The sequence below is a fragment of the Ixodes scapularis genome, unplaced genomic scaffold, assembly GCF_016920785.2.
Source record: "Ixodes scapularis isolate PalLabHiFi unplaced genomic scaffold, ASM1692078v2 PGA_scaffold6__148_contigs__length_123643588, whole genome shotgun sequence".
NCBI classification, from domain to species: Eukaryota; Metazoa; Arthropoda; class Arachnida; order Ixodida; family Ixodidae; genus Ixodes; species Ixodes scapularis.
Window position 1 is genome coordinate 107,924,012 of NW_024609881.1, and position 20,986 is coordinate 107,944,997.

The 20,986-nt window shown below is 46.3% G+C and overlaps 2 protein-coding genes across 2 annotated transcripts; both read right to left on the reverse strand.

The window, feature by feature from the left end:
* Positions 1-1,360: 1,360 nt before the first annotated feature.
* Positions 1,361-2,473, reverse strand: LOC121832862 (zinc finger HIT domain-containing protein 2). The gene has a single exon (XM_042294665.1). It carries the CDS (start codon positions 2,471-2,473, stop codon positions 1,409-1,411), a length of 1,065 nt encoding a protein of 354 aa, XP_042150599.1. The 3' UTR covers positions 1,361-1,408.
* On the reverse strand, positions 1,361-6,500 carry LOC115308169 (rRNA methyltransferase 2, mitochondrial). The gene is made up of 2 exons (XM_040504739.2): positions 6,021-6,500; positions 1,361-3,010 (listed from the first exon to the last, which is right to left on the reverse strand). Exons 1-2 carry the CDS (start codon positions 6,352-6,354, stop codon positions 2,574-2,576), a joined length of 771 nt encoding a protein of 256 aa, XP_040360673.2. The 5' UTR covers positions 6,355-6,500; the 3' UTR covers positions 1,361-2,573.
* Between the last annotated feature and the right edge of the window lie 14,486 nt (positions 6,501-20,986).

Below are 20,986 nucleotides of genomic sequence, written 5' to 3' on the forward strand. Positions count from 1 at the left end.
CGTATAGGTAGCCTCGTCGGGCTATGAAACAATATTTGGACTATGGCTCTATGCCATCGCTTATAAAAGACGGAACGGAAAAACATTCTTACTTTTGTGCACGTTTAGCTTGAATGAAAACTGCAAGGTACCTTTTAAACGTTATTAGCAAACCCAAGTGGAGGAGACGGTTTTGTTTACTTGCAGTGCATGGTGCCACTAAGTCTTCGGTTAAACGAAGGCATGGCAATGATGTGTGGCTTTTGACAGACTTGGACACATGTCCAAACAACAAGATTTATAAAACTTCTCACTACGACTCACCCTGGTGTGCGTCGCAAAACTCCACGCCATACCTTGGGAGCCATATCTGGCTGCAGACTGGGAAATAGTAGCAAGTTTTCTCTGCATTGCGATAATGCAGCAACGCTTTTTTTTTTTTTCACTTGTACAAATCTCGTATACTTTCAGTAGAATCATTTCATGGCCACCCTTGGAAGGAGACTAGGATGGTTTTTCAATTTATCTTTTTGTGGCAATAATCCGTTTCCTAAGCACCTTAGAAAACCCAAAATTATGATCATGTGTGGTCTTTTCGTCTATTGCAATAGACCGATCTCACCAGCCAGTTTGACTACGCCACCGCTGCCGCAATGCATTGAGGGAACTTTAGTTTTTCTGCGCGTGCGACAACCTTGCTGGAGCCGTGCGTGTGCAGGCCACGAACAGTCTCGTGCACTGGCAATTGCCTCCTGTGAACTAAACTTATGGCGGCCTCGCGCATGCGCCAAACGCTTGGTGAGATCAGTCTATTGTGACTATGTAAAAAGTTTGAAACATTTTTAACAAGAAAATGGGACACGCACAATTGTTTTTTGGGGTTTTGTAGGATGCTTAGGGAGTCTTCTCCATGAGAGCACAATCTGAATATCCCCTTCCATGCCCCTTCAAGCTGCAGGGTATTTCCTGGACCTGCCTTTATTCGCAGGGAAAGGCTGTCTCCAACAGAGTGTCGTGGAAATCACAAACATGCTCACGTAAAGGACAAGACTGTCGCGTAGATGCTCGTTTGCATTCTAAGGACAGTCTGCTCCTTCTTTCTACTCAACGACACGCTAATCTGTTTCTTTGGCCGAAACACACTCGCGTGAATAGACCATAGCACGACGAGAGCCGTTCTAGCCACACCGCTGCCATACTGTGTCAGAGGTGCTTCAGCAGATTGTGCTTGCACGGCCGCCTGAAACCTAGCGTTTTGGACACCATCTCCTGTCCTTTCACCACTAAGAGGTGATCTAAACACACAAGCAACACAAGAATCTGCGTGGCTGGCAAACACTCGTGTAGAAACAGCCACCGTCTGCCACCGCAGCCACAGGGATCGGGTCGTTTGTTCTTTATTGAATGCCAAGTGGGCCTGCGCTGCTATCTAGTTCAGTTCTTCAATGAGAGGTCTCGACCCTACGTCACTGGCCGGAGCCTTACGCACCACGGTCTCCGCGGCCCGTTTAAATAAGGCCACGTTTTCGGCCACGGCCAGCGCTTCCGCATCCACGTCCGGGAGGCAGGAGAGTAGCTCGCGACCGTGCTCGCGGGCCCATGCCACGAGATACTCGGCCTTCTTGACAGCGTGCCTGAGTTTGCGTCTGACCTCTCTCTCCAAATGGCCGCTCTCTGCCGCCCCCTGGAGCAAGGCCCTGACCTCTTCTAGTGCTCTCATGACGTTGTCGCCGAGCCCGGCACCTTCCAGGAGCTTCCGGAAGCTCGCGAGCACAGCCGGGAACTCTTGGGCCGTCGTCTGCTCTCGGAGCGTCAGCGTCCTCTGCAGCGAACTCTGTACGGCTTCGGACGCGCTCGCAAACACCGCGTCCTCGGATAAGATCGCACTGACGGACAGCAGCTCCAGGGCACTCTCGGGGAGCAGGTCCCCGTTGTAGAGCCTGGCCACGTAAACATAACCGCACAAGACGTTGAGCGCGCTGTTGACGACGCAAGGCGCCGGCGGTTGCGATGTCAGGCGACTCAGCGGCGGGACGTCGGAGATTGCATCCGTAGGGGCGACCTCCGCGATGAGGGGCGCTCGCTCCCACCAGGGTTGCCAGACAGGCACGAGCTTGCCCGCCGAACCAGACGCGACGAGCTCTTCAAACTCTGCCTTCTCTTCCTCGGTGAGACAGCTCCAAGCGGACTCAGCATCGTCGAGGTCGACTTCCGCCAGTCGCTCGACGAGCTCTTCCTGCTCGCCTTGCTCGCCCTCTTCCTCCCGGTGTGCAGACGCGAGGACGTCCATCATATTGCGGCGAGCCTCGGGATCCGCCTGCTCCGTCCTCAGGTACGTGTGCACCCAGTCCTTGTAGAAGTCTTCACTGCAATTGTGGTGGCGCGCATCCTTGTAGCAAGCGCTGCTGCAGTACGCGAAGCCGCAGCGCGGACACGTGTACTTAGCAGACGGCAACTCGCAGAACTTGCACTGTCTGCTCTCCGGATTTTCCATGGTTGCCCGCCGACAAGTGGGTAGCTTCCACAAGGCACTATTCTAGTCCACACTGCCGAGACTGTTTTTTTTCCACCGACGATTGAGTGTCAAGGCCAAGTCACTGGTCTTTCTCAGCGCCCTTAAACTGTCGCCCGAGCAGGTACATCTCGGCCGAATCGCCGCGGCTGGCCTTGGGCTTCACGTAGTGGACGTAGTGGAAGAACTTCTCAATGTCTCGCGCGAGCTGGGGGCCTCGGCTGCCGTCCCAGATCTTGCACAGGAAGCTCCCGCCGACGGACAGCGTCTGCAATGCCACTATCAGTGACGCGTAGGCAAGCGCAACGATGTTGTCGTGATCAAGATGCTTGACCCCGCTGGCGCTGGGTGCCATGTCGCTGAGCACGCTGTCGGCGTGCCGGCCATGGAGGCACTCCAATATCCTGGCGAGAGTTTCGGGGCGTTGTATGTCCGCCTCGGGGAGGAGGGTCGCTCCGGGGATGGGGTCGAGCGGAATCAGGTCCACCGCAACCACGGCTCCCTTGGGCTGGTTGTAGTCTGCAAAAGAAGGGAGCAAGGTCAGAGCAGGAGAATGCAGCCTGGCAGTTCAAACAAATGCCACCAGAGGCCGCCAGGGCCCAATTTTAGCCCTAGCAGGCAATTCAACCTGAATTTTTACAGGAGTGAATGCACGCATCCACCGCAATGCAGTGAAACGCTACACGTGGCACTGTAGTCGCGGCTGTGGCAGCGCCCGCGCAAAGTACTTTGGGGTGCCGGCGCCTGCTCCTGCTCGTGCGCTTCTAATGATCTTCTTGCAGTGTCCGCACTGTTTCGGTTGCCAGTTGAAACTAGGGTCGAATAATGCTTTGTGAAATGTAATTGAGCTTTCTAAAGGTTTGTGTAGATACTGTGCTCCAAAGTGGAGCGGCGATTACGGTTTAAACTTTGAAAGTTTTGTTCTTTTGTTTCCCAATGGTAAGCTCCGATCGGTAAGTACCATTTCTCTGTCAGCGGTTATTAACGAAGGATGATTTCTTGTATGAACATGCCTGTTTAAGTTTCTGGGAGTGATCAGTGCACCTCGAAGCACACCAGGATTAATTTGAGGCTCGGATAAAACAATTTGTGGAAAGGGATTTGTGTGTCTCATTTTGAGCCGGTCATCTTCACGAATTCGAAGAGGAACCGTCTCGGGAAGAATGCGGGTACCTCTGTCATGATTCTATTTGATGTCACGATAGCCGTTGAAGTTGGTTGAACCATCATATTTGTTAAGATGAATAATGTTTTACCTCCTGTTTTGCAATTTCCGAGACATTTTTTTCTAACTGAAATTGATCTTCGAAACCTTGCGTTTGCAAAACGTGTATGGTTTGTCAGTTTGTTTTTCACCTCTTTTCAAATGAAACCTGTTTGTCGATACATACTTGTGCAATTCGCCTTTTTTGTGGGTACATAAGAAAAGCCTTCAGAACGCACTCCTTTGAAGAACCGGCAAAAAGGCAAGCAATGTTCTCGTACGCCGAATCTTTATAGCCAAGAGTTCGTTCTGAAGGACTTTTTTAATGTGCCCTAAAGTGGTGTACATATTTCTCTTATACTTTAAGTACCAAAAAAGACAACAGAGTGCTTTTTTGAAACACATGTTTGATGTACTTGCTTTAATTACTATTATGTATGAGTACTCTCGGCGCGCTAAACGAAGCGAGAAAAAAAAAAACGAGCAGAGCACATCTGGGGGACAGCTAGCACCATCTATCGAACTTTTCAGGTGGAAAATTATCTTTACAGGTATCTCTACAGGCAGAAATCATGTATCTCTACAGGCACAAATCATGTGCCTGGTACACTTTGCTTAGGAAGGCTATGGCTGCGCACTCCTGGTAAGGACCAGCGGCTGTTTTTGTCCAAGTACAAGGATAGGCGGCACTTTTCGTCAAGGCGCGATTGCCGTTGAAACGACGTCACGCCAGTTGAAAGTGGGATGGCTGAATGTGAATGATGCAAGTGACTCGGACATATCTGAGAATCTGGTTTTCGGTATGTGTAAAAGGGTTACTCTGGTCCCCCGGTGCACCTAAGCAGTCTCACTTGGTAGGTCGTTTTTGCAGTTTCTGCAGTATTAAAGCTAGAACGATTCTTGACTAAGTGGGGTCCCCTTCCTGGGAGCCTACTGTATACCTTTGACAAAAAGACTTTTAGAATGTAATTCTAAAATGTATGTGTTTTGGTGCACACTTGCCAAAGTGGCAGGCTTGTACGCCACTGGACTGTAAGCGACGGAGTTACTTGCACCATAGCAAAAGAACTTTCTCGAACCTCCTGAGGTTATAGAGTTAAAAGCTATCTAAGCTCAGACTCTGAGACTATTTCACCTTACAATGGACTGCAAAGGGCACTACGAGCTATTGACACCTATCCATGCGAATGTCGTAGCATACGCTGCCATCTATCGTAAAGGCTGGCTCGCAGATTTGCATTCAAGTGTGCCCGAGTGCGCTGCGGTTGCTTGTGACAACAGAACACACTATAGTCGGATACAACATGAGAAAGACTGGTGAAAACTATAGTCAGTTACAGGTTAAAAGTTTTTGAAGGAAGGGATAGGTGTGGAAGAGGAAAAAAAGCAGACTAAACACTGAAGAGAGCAGGTTTCCTTCTCTTCTGTCCAGCATTCCATCTGCTTCCTCCTCCCCAACCTTCCTTTCCCTCGCTAACTTCTTAACCTATAATTGACTAGGGAAGTTGAACTTGAGAGAAGAAGCGACCTCCTTTCCACAGTGGCTTTTTTGTGCTCGCCCTTTTCCCCCTCTTACTGTGTTTCTTATGTTGTGTCTGAGTCTAGTGCCATCTATCAAGCAATTGACGTCGGCAGTGCCATCTGTCGGCAGCTCTGTGGAAATTTCACTTTTTACCCGAACCTAGTTCTCCATTCTGGCGCAGCCCGTCCTATTGCTAGTTTTGTGGTACCACTGCAGAAGCAACAGCTGCACCTAGAGCCTCTAGGTGAGCTACGCGTAGAGTATCGACACTCTGTTCCACGACATTGTTTTGGGCGCCGCCATCTTTGTCCTTGTGCAGAGCAGACGCAACTGCCTATCGTCATAATTCAAAAGTGTGACTTCCTCAGCATTCGATTCGGTGTTAGGAAGCTCATGTAATATTGCTTGGCTCTGCTACAAACTGTTTAAACATTCATGGAGGACGAAGAAATGTTTCCTGTGGTTTCAGATAAAGCTTCAGACAACTGGTAACCATGATTGTAAGCCACAAAATGGGTAAGTGTCGTTACTCTGAAGCGTAGCTGACTTAGTGGCACTAGCTGCACCCGGCTGATATTGGCTTCGTTCGATTTACCTGCATTTGCACCGGAGCAGAAAAGTGTACGGCGGTCTACTTCCGGTCGTATCTCAATGCAGGTACCGGAATTACACTGCCTTACACTTTTCTGCACCGGTGCAGGAGGTCCTGGGAACGGTCGCACACACGCAAATGTGCCCCAACCACGTGACCGCGCGGCTCGCACGCGGAGGAATCTGACGGCAAAGAGAGAGAGAGTACCGACCTTTGCCGTCCGAGTTGGTCTTCCTTACGACGACCTGCGTCCAAGAGCCCGGCGCTGCGCCGCACTCGACCACTGTGTAGCCGGGCTTCAGTATCCCGTAGCGCTCGTCGATCTCGAGCAACTTGTAAGCGCTGCGGGCGCGGTAGTGGTCGTAGCGGGACTGCTTCACGTACGGGTCGTTCAGCTGCCGCGTCAACCAGTCTTGGGCGCACTTGCTCTTGCCCTTCACATTCTTTGGCTGCACCTTGAACCGTACGCTGGACACAGAAAAACGACGAAAGTGTGGCCGAAACACGACGCCGCCGATTCCACTCGTACACAAGGCGGCTGCCATTGGATCTGGCTCGGTTTGGATGTAGAAGTGGCTATATCTTATAAATCTTGTCACGTATCTTTGTTTCTTATTTAATTTGTTGTTGTTGTTGTTTTTTTCGATGCGCGATAGTTTTAAAAATAATGGACCGGGCCCTGATTCAAACCTTCAGCTATTGTATGTGGCCAAATTTATGCGTACACCTGGAGTTCCTGCAACCTCACCGAGTTCTTAGAAGCCTGGAACGCAAACTCCAGCTGGTGTGTTTACGGGTCATTAGTTTGTCCCGTTTGTCATCTCAGTGTCCTTTTAATAGCTGCGTTCGATTTACCTGCATCTTCTGCACCGGTGCAGAAAAGATTAGGGCAGTGTACTTCCTTCAAGTGTACTTCCTGAATGTCCTGAATGTGTATTCAGATACGACCGGAAGTTCACCGCCCTACACTTTTCTGCACCGGTCCAGTAGTGGTGCAGGCAGTGCAGGTTAATCGAACGCACCAAAACTCGTCACCTTTTTAAAACGCTGCAGATTGCCGCGATCCTAGTGGTCAAACAGTTTTAAGTTGCACACGCCTGTCTTGTTATAGCTCGCACCCAACGCTCGCACCCCAAGCTGTCAATCTGCGGAACTTAGACAATGCTGCGTTGTAATGCCACGACGACACCGCCGTCTGCCGTTTGCTCGTAGCTTTTACGCCCAACCACCAGGATCGCGACAGCCCGTAGAGTTTTCTAGAGAGGCCACTCTAGCGTTTCCCAGCGACTTTTGTTGAAGCTTCGAGGGTCACTCCGATGACTCCGATGCCCTACAATGCATGGGATGCAGAACACACCAGTAGGCTCGTTCCCCCACTGTGCGTTCTCCTGTTGAACTTTTTGTCGGGTGGTGGGTGGTAGCGGTGGCCCGTGGTGTCCTGTGGTGCGGCGGTGCTTTTGTGCCCGTTCCGATCGCTCCTCTGTGCGCCTGGGTACAAAAGCGTGCCTCGCAAGCCATGTGAATCAGCCCGAGGTACACCCGGTGTTCCGCTGCTAGCGTTGCCATCGTCGGCAACCCCAGCGAGAGGTAAGTGGGCCAGGCTTGCTTCCGCGTCGGCTTTAACCGGTTCTCGCGGTCTCCATGTGTGGTCGTTTGTTTCACTTTCGTGGTTCCCGTCAATATTTTCTGCTGCTGGCCTCCGAAAGCATGTCGTGTTGCGTCTGGCGGTCGGTCAAACGGCCGAGCATCGAGGTGTCAGTGCCTCGGTTACAGTCAAGGTCGTCGGCTACGGTCCTACGGTTCGCGTCTTTTTTTCCGGCGGCAGGCTGACTAATCGGGGATTGCACGCGCCTACGCGTTTCGGTGATGACCGACGTCCTGTCGTTATGTGTGAATAGGAAGGACCTTTCTCGGACGGAGGCGAGGCGGTAGGGGCTCACCCGAGCGCATGCCCGAGGGTATGACTTGCCAACGCGCGTTTTGAAACGCCGCGCGAATGCCCACGAACGGGACCTGCTGGTCGAGGGAGTGCCAGTGTGAACAACGGGCTTGGCGTCTGGCGTTTCTTTGCTCGACGTAAAAAGAACCTGTTTGCGTCAGCACCAGACATCGCTCGTTTGTTTGTTTTGGAGGTGACGGAAAAGGGGCTGGCAGCGAAGCGGGAGCCACGGTTGGTGCAGCTGCACATAGATGGCGCCAGTAGTTCAGTCATATAACCATATGAGCTACATATGATAGAAGTCCATCTAAAGAGAAACGAGCGAAGCGCAGGGCCTCATGTTTAGGGGTGTCGCGAACCGGCCGAGGTTCGAGTTCGACCAGGTTCGACTTTTTCGAACTTTTAGTGGAAATTTCGACGAACCTTGTATTGAGGTTCGGCTCGTGTGCGCATGCGCGAGAGGTTGGCCAGTTGGCTTCGGATTGGATGGTAATGGCTAAGAGATGAATTAAGTGCAGCGCTGATCGGCTATTTCAGTCAATACAGTACTAAAATTTAAGTTATTAACTTCTTCAGTGAATAGAATTAGTTTCTTTTAATTGCAGCTGTTCACACAATAAAATAACCCTTTGCATAAAAAAAGAAATTCTCCAAACCTAGACATGCTTGTATGGCCACACTGTCCACAAAGTCGAACCGGTCGAATCTGGTGAAAAGGTCGAAGGTTCGTCGAACCGGTTCGACCCAGTCGAACCCCGAAAGTTCGACCAAAAAATCTGGTTCGACAAAAGTTTGCGACACCCCTACTCATGTTCTTCCCACAATTCCCCTGAAATGCCTAACTAAAGGGTTCCTCACATCTTTGACCTTGAAGGTTAGGTTAGGGGGTTCCTCACATCTTTGACCTTGAAGGGGTTTATACCTGTTTTCACCTCAAGAACCATAGGAAAAAAAGTCCGGCTTCTCGCGGATGATTACTAATTTTCACCTTTAGGTGGAGATTTAAGATATATTTATTAGCATTTTAGAGTGGATACACGTTATATTATCAAGGAGTACACGTTTCAAACGCCAAAAGCATCGCCTGTGCCTCCGACAACCAAATCTGGCGAGAACTATTTTGCGCGGTGTATGAACAATGCGCAAAACTTGCTGTTTTCTTGAGGTGCGCAAACAGTTTGAATCCTTCAGGATCCTTTGTTAGGTTCTTTTTTTTTTTCCACGCTCAAGTACAGAAGCGAAATCGGAGATAGATACCCTCAAATTATTTTCTGCTGCAATCTGCTTTTTTTTTTTTTTATTTTATTACGTTGAATGGTGGAACAACTTTGTTGTGCTAATCTTGAAGCATGACTGGCGAGCTGGATGTAGCCTCAAAACTTCCGTACTGTAAGACTTCCATCCCAGTGCTTCACCAGCTCCAGAATCGTGGTGTGTTGTGAAAACAAATTTGTTTGTAGGCAGCTGGTTTGAGGATTTCTTCACATCTTTGGATGTCCTTTTCAATCCTGCCAAATACTCAGTCAAGCAGCAGAAAACTCAGCCCCGTGATGGGAAGCACAACAGAAAGTTTTGAGAGTATGGGTTGAGCCTCGTTTTGTAGCCACCGTAAAAGCATGCACAGCAAGGTTGAGTTCTTGTTTTTGCCCAGCACAACCGTCGGCCACCAAACGGACCTCGTCAACTCCCTTGTAAGTGCATTTTGCAGGGTGTTCCTTTGGCACTCTCATCTTCACTCCACATATAGCAATGGACAACATACTTGGGCACTGAGCCATCAGCTCGGTTTTCTATCAGTTGGCGGCTTTAATAGGCCTGCCGGTCATTGACTTTCGGCATAGCTTGGTTCTGCTAACAGTGAAACAAAAAATTTTTTGATGTCGGTCCTTCTTTCCCGCAGGAATGCGTAGGAAGCTTTGTATTTCAACTTGTGTACACGCTGCTCCGTTAGTACCTGTTGCTTCTTCGAGGGGCTGTCTTCCGTCTTGATGTACAGGGTGAATGAAACATGGAGACGCCAGGCTCTTTAAATCGACCGCAGTGTTGCCCACAGATGGTGCTTTTTTTTTTTTGTAAAATTTGCAAAGAACGAACTTATCCGAGGAAAAAGTAAAGACAGAAAAAGGCTTAGCTCCTAATGAAACGCAGCGACGCCACCGGTCAGCCATAGAGTTATTATAATGTACGCTAGAGGTTCAACTGGCGCTAGTGTCTATGCGACTTCCGGGAGGCAAATTGAAGCAGACAGCAACCAGTCTACTTTTGCGGTGCTCCTGTGCATTCCTATGGGAATGCGCACGTGAATTTTGTCTATTCGCCGTAAAATAACACGAATAACTTTTGTTATTTCGGTTGTACCGGATAGTATGTACCTTTATTGATATTGTGAAAGTGTAATTGATTGAGTTACAACATTTTTCTTTACCACTGAACGACGTTAAACTTCGCTCTATTTCAGGCTCAAACCTCTGTTCAACAGCCGGTGTATAAAAACAAGCGACGATTCTAAGCAAAATAACAATCGAAAGGAATGTAGAGTGCGTTTAAGGTTCAATAGCATTTTGGTGGCGCTTATATATTGCTAATATGTCCTTTCTGTCACTATATGAAGACTCCGTCGTGCATCTTTACAGTCTGCTAAAAAAATAAAGTATGTGGGCTACGAGAGGTGTGTCTTTTTATTATTTCCTATGTCAGGCAGTTTTAATCGGGCACCTGTTCTCCGGCTTCTCCCCATTCGCAAAGATCTGGAGCCTGCGGGTGATGATTTGAACCCAGAACATGCATCTTTGCACATATTCATGAGCAGACAGAAGAAAGCAGTACTTATTTATTACAAATCTGACTATAGTACGTGACTTTCAATTTATTTGATCGTCTGCATCCACAAAGAGTTACTTATCCAGTGTTACTGTGTAGTTCTTGCCGTCTCTCTTGGTTTTCCACATGTCCTTCGCTCGTTTGGCACGTATGTCCCTCATGTTGAAAAGTGCCGACGCCGTGTTCGCGCTAACAGTGTCCGACAGTGCACATAAATACACGTACGAAGCGGTTTTAGCATCGTTTTTCGTGCCACGAATTTCAAATGAAAATGCTGTAACTGACCAATTATTTCGTCTGCGTGACTGAGAAAAGTTCCAAGCTACCTAGTACGTACGAATTATTCGTGATATTTGCTCTTATAATCGAGCGCAGAGAGAAAATGCACCCGCTTTTTCCCATAGCAATGCATTACCGGAAGTCAATTTCGGACTGGTTGCTGTCTGCTTCAATTTGCAGCAGCACACTAGCGCCAGTTGAACCTCTAGCGTACATTATAATAACTCTATGCGGTCAGCAAACAACACGGCGCCATTTCGCACGGGAGACAAGAGATGGCGCAACAAACGCCGCCAACGAACGAGCATACGGTGTCGAGAGCAGGCCTTTTTAGCAGACGATCTTTTCGACTCAAAAGCGGCGCGCGTTCCGCAGGCGGCGACAGTCGCAGAAACAAAAAAGACAGGCGCGGTATCAGCAAGGAACTGCAGTTCCTTGCCTGCAAAAGGGCCGGCTCTCGGCGTCGTCTGCTCGTTCGTTGGCGGCAGTTGGCGTCGCGACCGCTTGCGCCATCTTTTGTCTCCCGTGGGAAACGGCGCCGTGTTGTTTGCAGACCGGTGGCGTCGCTGTGTTTCCATAGGAGCTAAGCCTTTTTCTTTCTTTACTTTTTCCTCAGGTAAATTCGCTCTTTAGAAATTTTACAAAAAAAAAAAATGCTCCATCTGTGGGCAACGCTGCACAAAGTCGTAGCGCGATTAGTTAAGAAACCGAATTTTCCGGTCGATTTAAAGAGCCTGGCGTCTCCTTGTTTCACCCTGTAGTGTGCATTTTTGATACCGTGGTGTCCCGAATAATAGATTGAACTGAGTGTGAAAGGTGTGATAACATGCATTTTCATTGAAGCGCGAGCGCTATGCGTTTTCTGGACATTTTGAATGCTCTTAAAGGGCCCATGAAACGATTTTTTGGTTGGGATAAATCATTTTAGATTGGGATTTTACTAATAGCACATCGTTCAGTGGACCAAAAGAAAAAAGGTAGAACGTCAAAAGCCTGACTTTCAGTGCGAAAATTTGAAAACAGAGCGGACTATTTCGTACCTCCTCCCCTTCGCAACCTCTCTGCCTTTTCACTGTGATACATCCGCGGTCCCAAAAGCGCGTCAACGGGTCCAAACTGACGTCACACGCAACCGGACCTCACTTATTCCCTTCACCCCTAAGCTGACATTGTGGTGGAAGCTACGCGCTTGCCGGACCAATCAGCCGCCTCCCTTTCATCACCTGACTTCATTCTCTGCAGCCACATTTGCCACGCTCACGTGGCAAGTGTGGCTGGCCCAACGAGCACGTAGCTTCAACAGCACTGTCAGCTTCGGAATGAACGGGGTGGGGAAAGCAACTTTTGTCTGAATTTTGAGCGACGGGCTAATCTTCTAGGGGGAGAATGGATGTGTCCGGGATTACACAAACGAGAGCGCGAGCAAGAGGGGACACCCCCTTTTCGTCTTCTTTAACTGTTTGGTGGAATGCGCGATTTATGAGTTGAGGAGGAAAGCTAAGCAGGAAAAAGTTGGAAAAGCGTTTCATGACCCCTTTAATGGTAGATGTAAAATTTTCACCTTCTGCCTTTTGTAGTGTGATTCCCTCGCTCGAAGTTTCTTAATGAACGGCAGCACGCTTTTGGCCATAGAGTTTCAATTTCTGATCTCCTCCACGAGTTTCCAGTTTTGCCTCGTCTTTCTCGTGCTTGTGTTTCAAGAGTGTGTAACCTTGTTATGGACTTCACAGCACAAAACATGTCCCGACAAACCGAAACGTCCTTTCCACTTTGAAACTGCACCTTGCACGTCGCTGCTAAACTCGGACAGGAGCGCGCGTCGTCCTTTGACATTTGACGCTGCACGGCATTTGGTGTGCAGAACGTCGAAATAAGCAGTCGTCGCTGTGATTTTGGAAGTCCGTAAAACTTTTCCACAAAGCCCTTGACAGATGTTTCCGACGCAAGTCTGCAGTTCAGAGTTTTCTTATGTTGAGACCTTGGCAGTGGTACAATTTTCCTCGTAGTAGCATGGCGCAGCTTGGGATAGATTCTTCTTCTTGTCACGGACCTTTCACCAGTCTCTCTATGTCCATCCTTTTCCATAATAACGATGTCATTGGAGAGCTCAAAAAGCCAAAAATTGTGTCATGTAGCTCAGTCGCAAAAGCGTCTGGAGTCCACCATGTTATTTTGATCATGTGATCTCCTGGGCACTAGCCAATTGGTTGACTGGATTTGGCTAATTTTGAAAAGAGCAACAGAAAGATTGGGCTCATTTGTTTTTTATAACATAGGCACCTTTTTAGTTGTTTGTTTCGTATAGATGACTCATTTTGATTGGCTGGCATCTAAAAACATGAAGGGTCTAGATCTAGATCTATTGTGTGTTTCAGTCAAAATTGGCTTAGTTTCTGAATATGACTTATTTCGAGAAAAAAAAAAAGGAAAAAAAAACAACCTTTGTGTGATATTAGTATATATATTTTTATTCTTAATAACTTTGAATTGAACACACTGGATAGGTGGCGCAAGTCGCCGCCCGATTAGAAACACCTAGCCATACTAGCCGTACTCAACAATTATTTAAATTTAGATGCTGAGAGGTGCCACTGACAAGGACAATCGTGATTTTTAACGGTGACAAGTGTGGACAACTTGAGACGCAAAAATTAATGTTTGAGAGTAGACAGTAGATAAGTACAAGTGCCTAGATGTATGGATCAACAGGCATGTGGAATGCCTCATTAAACATAAAACAGATGCACCTGAAAAAAAAAAAAAAAGATTCAGAAATGCAAGATACACTTCCAAAGTTATGCCCTCTTTTGGTAGTGTTGAACGCGCTGCACAGTGGATTGTGCCAAATACATCGTCGAACTGAGAGGTACAGCCATCACATGTACCGTGTACAACACTGACTTTGAAGAAAGCATGTTTTGCTGTGTTAGCTGTAGTAAGGCAGTATTTTAAGGATGTGCACCGGATTAAAAAAACATAGAGACCATTTTCTGAACTCAATCGAATGGGTACCTTTTTACAAATACCGAAGACTTAATGTGGGATTTGTATATCAAAATCATGCTAGATTCGCAACTTATGAAACACTTGTCCACTCAGAATTATAGTATGAAAGTATAATATTGAACTCGTTAAAACCACCTGATTTTGAATCCTTACAAAATAAAAGAGCCCAATTCACTCATCAGAACTACTCACCTCTCACGAGTGTTTCACAGCTCGAATCAGAATCTGATCTCTCGGAACTGAACAGTCTACGAAAACTGTCTAGACAGTGCTTTTTCATCACCTGTAATGTAGCCTGCCTTATTTAGGCCCCATTTATTCTCATGTTCCCTATTTTATATATGTATATATATATAAACGAATATGTGCAGATGAATGAACCATACTTAATCCAATGAATCAAAGAATGAATCAAAGAATCAAAGTTTTCAGGAACCCGCCGAAAGCCAAAAATATATATATATATTTTTGGCTTATATACATATATATATATATATATATATATATATATATATATATATATATATATATATATATATATATATATATATATATATATATCTCCCTACGGTGTCATCACGCTCTCAAAATTTAACCGTTACAATCACGGACTCAACATCAATTTTTCACACTTTCTATGCAACATTGGGTAGGGTTCTAGCCTCTTTCACTGACATTTATTGCCATTTGTTGTCTCTCTCTACTTGTTTTTGTAGCTCCGTGCCTGTTGTCTGTCGTATACTTTGTTGGACATTACTGGCCCATTGTCGCTCGGAATGTCACAACCTTTTAATGCAAGTTTGATTATTATGCGCATTTGCGAAATGGAAAAGAATGAATGATGTGCGTGTATTTCTCGAGCTTTCTAACTTTTCCACTCAGCTTTCTTGTAATTGCTATCCTTAGTTCATTAATAACGATGAATGAAACCCCCAAGGCTACAAACACCACACAGAACAGGGTGTATTATGTTCTCACAATACATACGTTGGGCACTGTTTTATTGATTGCTGGGAAAGATGGAAATTGATTCCAGTCATGTGTCACCTGCTCGGCATTCTGTAGATCGAGGTATTGCTGAACAGGATGGGTTCACATGACAATAAGCACAGTGATGGAAGTGCTTCGCCATTTGCGCCAAATTGCGCCATGAACGAAAGTCTGCTACATCTCGTGCCAAAGCGTCATTTTCGCTCAAAATTGCGCCATAACTGCGCCAGGATGGGCTTAAAGCGAAATATAAAAAATATTTAATATTGGTCGGCCCTTATATTTAGAAAAGTAGGAGGGGAAAAATGGTACGAGCATATTTCACGGCGTCTCTACTCGCCATATAATTTGTTTCATCTTTAATCTGAGCACAATCGAAAGCTTGAACGCATACAACCTCGAACACGCATACTAAAAGCGCGAGGCACGGGCATTCACTGCACCCGATTGGTTTAGCCGATGAAAAAACACGTACAGGGAGATGAATGCCATGATTCTCGCGCTTTTATGTTGTTTGATTGGTCCCATTAATCGTAGAGTCGGCTGTAGTGTCGACTTCAGGTGAAACAAAGTATAGGGATTGTTTGTCTATCACTCTGGCTGGTTGATGCGCTGACCAGTTGATCGTCGACATCGTTACCAGACGATGTCTGCGAGGTCAGGAACTACAAGTCTCGAGAAAACGTTGCAAAACAGTAGGATGGTGGTACACTCTGATCACAGAGAACCGGGATCTTGTGATCCTGGTGAAATCACTCGATTATCATGTCTGCCACATGCCTTCGTGCCCTGACTGCAGAGCACCGTGGCACTTGTGCCGCTCCCCTCCATGTTCACTGCATCTCACCTCACATGAGCGCGCATGCGTCGGGCTTCACCGCTTTGCACCGGAGTGCTAGGAGCAGCGACTGACCTGTTGGAGGGTTAGCGCAGTAGGCACGGAATTCATTCTCGGGATTATTACGGATCGACATTCTTTGTCTTCATTGCAGATTAACCTATAATAATAAATAAACAAAGGAAACAGCAAGAAAAGAACAGAAGAAAAAAAAATACGGGTGTCTATTTTTTTCAATAATAACGGTAGTTCCTGTGCAGCTGTCGAGTGAACGAGCAGCGAACTTTGATTTAACACTAGTTTCAAGGCCGCTGAAGACCAGCGTCACATTTAAAGCACAAGTGTGGGCTTTCGCAATATTTGTCAGTGGTTGTTTTTGTAGTTTATGATATTAGAGTTTTGAGTTTGGCAGGTTCATAAAACTTGGGGACGCGTTTTTATTGGTGTACCGGATATGCTGGTTTTTGCTGGCATTTCGCAGAAATTATATTTACAGGTCAATTAAACTACCGAGTGTAGAACGCGGATGGGAGGGAGGCTTTATCGCAACTGAAGGTTTGAGCTATGATTTATTTTTCAACCATTTTTAGTACCCATTTTAAACGACCCCCCGCTCTGACCAGAGCCTTATTTTAAGAAAAGAAGGCTATCTGTTCCTTTTGCATCCTATTTATTTTCAGCGCAACATGTGATAAGTAATATGCTCTAATATCAAAGGGGAACTGGCAATCATTATCACCGACAAACTCATTTAAATATGCAATCCCTTTTTTTTTTCTTTTTTTTTTTCATTTGCACCTGTTTTAGAAGCGTCAGCGGCTGCTTCATACCAATATTTTGAATGCTACAGAACCTGCTACAAAGGTTCAAATGCTGCTTCCATCACTGCATGCTTGATTGGTATATTTTATTAATCTGGCACAATCATCTGAACAATTTATTGACCAAACAGTCCCGGCAATATAATATTTGTTTGCGGTGCACGTCTGCACACATTCAACATTGGTCTGAATGTTGTACCGTCAGTTTTTACTTGACCTTCGCGCTATTTATTTCGAAAATGCATATCCAACTAGTGACTGATTGAACCGAAACCTAATTTGACAACATTAATGTGAACGCGGGGTTAACGAACACATGCCTGCATATTTTTAGTTTATACAATTTGTGTTGTATATAACTCTTTCTAAACCTACATCATTACCAACGCGCTCACTAACAAGTGTAAGAGGTAAAAGTAGTATGATGTTTCCATCCTTGATCATAACTTATCTAGGTCATTGATGTTTGTAATGTGAGAAATACTTTTTTTTTTTTCGCTGCATATTTACGTCATTGCAATAACTTGCTTATTTCGAGGGAAGTTATTAAAATGAAATTTTATTACTCCGATGCACGGCAAATTCAGTTCACCGTTTGTTGAAATAACTGACGCCACCTGGCGGAAAACGAGGTTCGAGGATTCCCAGTTTGAAACAGTGCGTGCGCGATGGAGGAGAGGGAAAACGTCTTTAAACAAACCTGGAAGCACAAGAAATTAAAGAAAAAATATAAGCCACCATAGGCACAAGAGGGATCTTGCGCATCATTGCAGCTCCGTCTACAAAGAAATCGATGCAATGTACCCGCAGAGTTATAGACCGGGCCTGAGATTTCTCGATGTTCTTGTCTACAAATCGGTACCAAAACACCTGTCCAGACGTTTTGCAGACTTAATATATGCGAGGATTATAAAAGAAAGATAAGGATAGTTGAACAATGACGGTATCGCTGTCTGGCTCTATTGAAAGAGACGAAACAAAAGCTTCGAATGTCGGTTCGACTGTCGAAGTTCATCCAGCTTAAAACAGAGGCTCCGGCGAACTTTTGATAGCCTTTCGTTAGACAATAATTTTTCGTCGCCTAGTTATTGAAGTTTCAAATCTGGTCTGAGATCCGACGTCAATCGTCTATCCATTCACCTCGATTCCATTTCCTTTTTTAACAAGGCACAGCACGGCTTCCGTAGAAATTTCTCTTGTGAAACACAGCTTCTTTGCTTAACCCATGACCTTTTTTCTAACCTCGACTCCGGTTTACCAACCGACGCTGTATTTTTTGATTTTGCTAAAGCTTTTGACAAAATACCACATAACCAACTGCTACTAAAACTTTCATCGTTAAACCTTGACACCAACGTACTATCATGGATTAAATCTTTCCTCTCGCAACGAAACCAGTTTGTTTATGCTAACGACTCTTCATCTGCCTTGGCCCCTGTAACATCCGGTGTGCCCCAAGGAACAGTCCTTGGTCCCCTACTCTTCCTTATTTACACCAACGACCTTCCCCTCCAAGTGTCCTCATCAATGTGTTTGTTTGCAGATGACTGTGTCGTTTATCGTGAAATAGCATCTCCCTCTGATTCTGCAGCGCTACAAGATGACCTTAACTCTATTAATAAATGGTGTAGTAATTCGGAAATGTCCCTCAACGTTAACAAATGTAAACACATGCGCTTCTCTCGTTCCACCTTCCAAACTTCCTCTACTCTTAATGATGTTCCTCTACAACAAACTGACACGTACAAGTATATTGGTGTTCTTCTAACAAAAAACCTCCCTTGGGACAGCCATATCAATTCAGTGGTGTCTGCTGCTAACCGAAGCCTAGGTTACCTCCGTCGCAACTTCAGATCTGTCCCAAGTAACCTAAAGCGACTCGTTTACATTTCCTTAGTACGATCAAAATTGGAGTATGCATCCTCCATATGGCACCCTCACCTTTCTTCACTAACAGACAGTATTGAGGCTGTCCAAAACCGTGCTGCCCGGTTCATTGCATCTGACTACTCACGTTTTTCTAGTGTTACTCGAATGAAATCTGACCAGTCTCTTCCCTTACTTGCTACCCGACGGAAAATGTTTCGTCTGTGCCTGTTGCATAAAGTCTATCATTCCCCTCCTCTACTACATCAGACTCTTCTCACTCCGCCAACTTATTCGTCCTCTAGACTAGATCATCCTAAAAAAATAGCCCGGCCACGATGTTTTTCCACAGCACATCAAAACGCCCTTCTACCTTCCCGGTGACATCGCAGCGATCAAGGATTCCGCCGCATTTCGCGAAGTGATTCAACAATGTTGTAATACCCACTCCCCTCTCTAACGCCTCGCGGCCTTGAGGGTATTGTAAATAATTAAATAAATGTTGTAGTTTGGGGGGAGGGGAGGGGAAGGGAAGGGAAGGGAAGGGAAGGGAAGAGGAGAGGAGAGGAGAGGAGGGACGGGAAGAAGGAAGTAAAAAAAAGTCAAATTTGGGGGTTTTACGTGCCCAACCAACGACGGGCATCTGGCACGCCCAAGCGAAGGACTGAGGATTAATTTCGACCACCTGGCCGGAAATGCCGGGGAGGCTCACGGCTAGAAAAACGCTAAAAAAAAAAATATATATATATATATATATATATATATATATATTTTTATATATATCTTTTTTAAATTGCTCGATTAATTTGCCAATTTTATGCATGTGACGTCCCCCCCCCCCCCCCCCCCCCCCTCCCCTTCCCTCCCAAACCCGAGAGCGCGCGAAAATGTTAATGTTGGTTTTGGCGCCACCTTTATTTCCCGCTTTCCCAATAGCTCTTTCGCATTTAGAGATGACAAATGATCGACATGCCGGGAAGAGTGCAGAGTATTGGTATTCGGAAAATAAGTTGGGTGGCTCAACAAAAAACAAAAAAAAAACGCAGGAGCTTTTAAGAGTAGCCAAGCTTGGATGTTGTGTTGTGTAATAAGCAGTGACGGAAGTTCCGCGCCATTCGCGCCGCGAAGGAAAGTGCGCTACCTCGTGCGCCAAAGCGCCATTTTTGCTAAGAATTGCGCCGTACCTGCGCCCAGGTGAGCTCGAAGAAAGCAAAAAAAACGATAAAAATATTTTGTTATTGGTCGATCCTAATATTTAGAAAAGTAGAAGGAAACGAAAGCGCGGTAGAAATACGTATTTCACAGAGTCTCTATACTCATATCGTATGGTATGTTTCGTCTTGGGTCAGAAGTTAGTCGAAGGCTCAAACACTTATAGTCACGAACACGCTCTAGAAGCATAACCGGAGGGGCTATTCGCAGCGCTTGATCGATTTACAGTATGAAATGACCTGTACAATTAATTGACGAACGTCACGATGTCTTGCTTTCGACGAGCGTGCCCCGTCATCGTCTGAATTTCCAGTCGATGCCGACGTTGTCTGGAGCTAAAAAATGTGTAAGGAATTGCAAAATAATCGCGGGATGGCGACTATTGTAATAAGACGGACCCAGGGTCTTTTACTCCTGATGATATCACTCGATTATTGTGTCTCCACGGCATGGCTAGTCCTATAGCCTCCTCTATGCTCACAAAGCCTGGCAGTTCGACGACGGAGCTATAGAGAGAGCCCGGTCGCAGGTTTGGAGCGGGAGGATGTGGTAGCGCGGAGCATCGAGGTTGTAATGTAATCAGAATGTAATCCTGGATTTACGATTACATCCTCATTCTTCAGGTCTTTGTTGGGCCTTCCAGCAGAGGTCGGAGAGGCCAGTCCTCCCTTTCACCAGTGCTCACTCCATGTCAGTTAAGCATGGCATAGTAAGGTCACTTTTCAAGTCCTCATACTCCAAGTCGTGCACGCATTTCTCTGAAAGTATACCTGAAGTTGCAGCAGCAGAGGTTGGAGAAAGCAGGCTTTCCTGCTGACCTACTTCGTTTTACCCTTGAGAGGTTCATTCTCAAACCACCAACTTCCGTAAGCTGTTTCCAAAAAGAAAGGTCGTTTCGCTGCGATTCCCTACTCGCACAATTCCGCGCACCATTTAAGATATATCGCGTCCAAGTTCGACACGAGTGTGGTTTTTTTCCTGCCGTATGCGCCTCAAACAGATGTGTAAAAAGGTTAATGGGAGCGACAGTCCCAGAGGGTGCAATGAAAAGCATGCCAAAAAGTTCGTAGAGTGCGAAGAAAGAAAGGTTTACCATTCAATTCCACTAAGCTGTGGCAGTCAGTACATTGGACAGACTGGGAGATGCGTCAACCATCGACTCAGAGAACGCAACTTGGAATCATCAAAGGCTTCAAATGAGTCGTATCACCCAATTGTCGTTCACAGCCGCACGTGCGATGACTGTATACTCCTTATTTCTCTGATAGTAGAATACTGGGCGGGCACACCGACAGATTTGGGAGAGAAATCATTGAATCATTTGCCATGGGGACTGTAAACAACAACATTTTTGCACTTTCATTATCATTGACAAAAACAGAGGTCGACTTTTTAACACCAGAGAT

What these genes read in the sequence shown, in the direction of transcription:
- LOC115308169 (XM_040504739.2), bottom strand. Translation starts at nt 6,354, where the DNA reads ATGGCAGCCGCCTTGTGTACGAGTGGAATCGGCGGCGTCGTGTTTCGG. An exon ending in GACCAACTCGGACGGCAAAG is followed by an intron (nt 3,011 to 6,020) that starts GTCGGTACTCTC and finishes CTTCTTTTGCAG; the next exon opens with ACTACAACCAGCCCAAGGGA.
- LOC121832862 (XM_042294665.1), bottom strand. Translation starts at nt 2,473, where the DNA reads ATGGAAAATCCGGAGAGCAGACAGTGCAAGTTCTGCGAGTTGCCGTCT.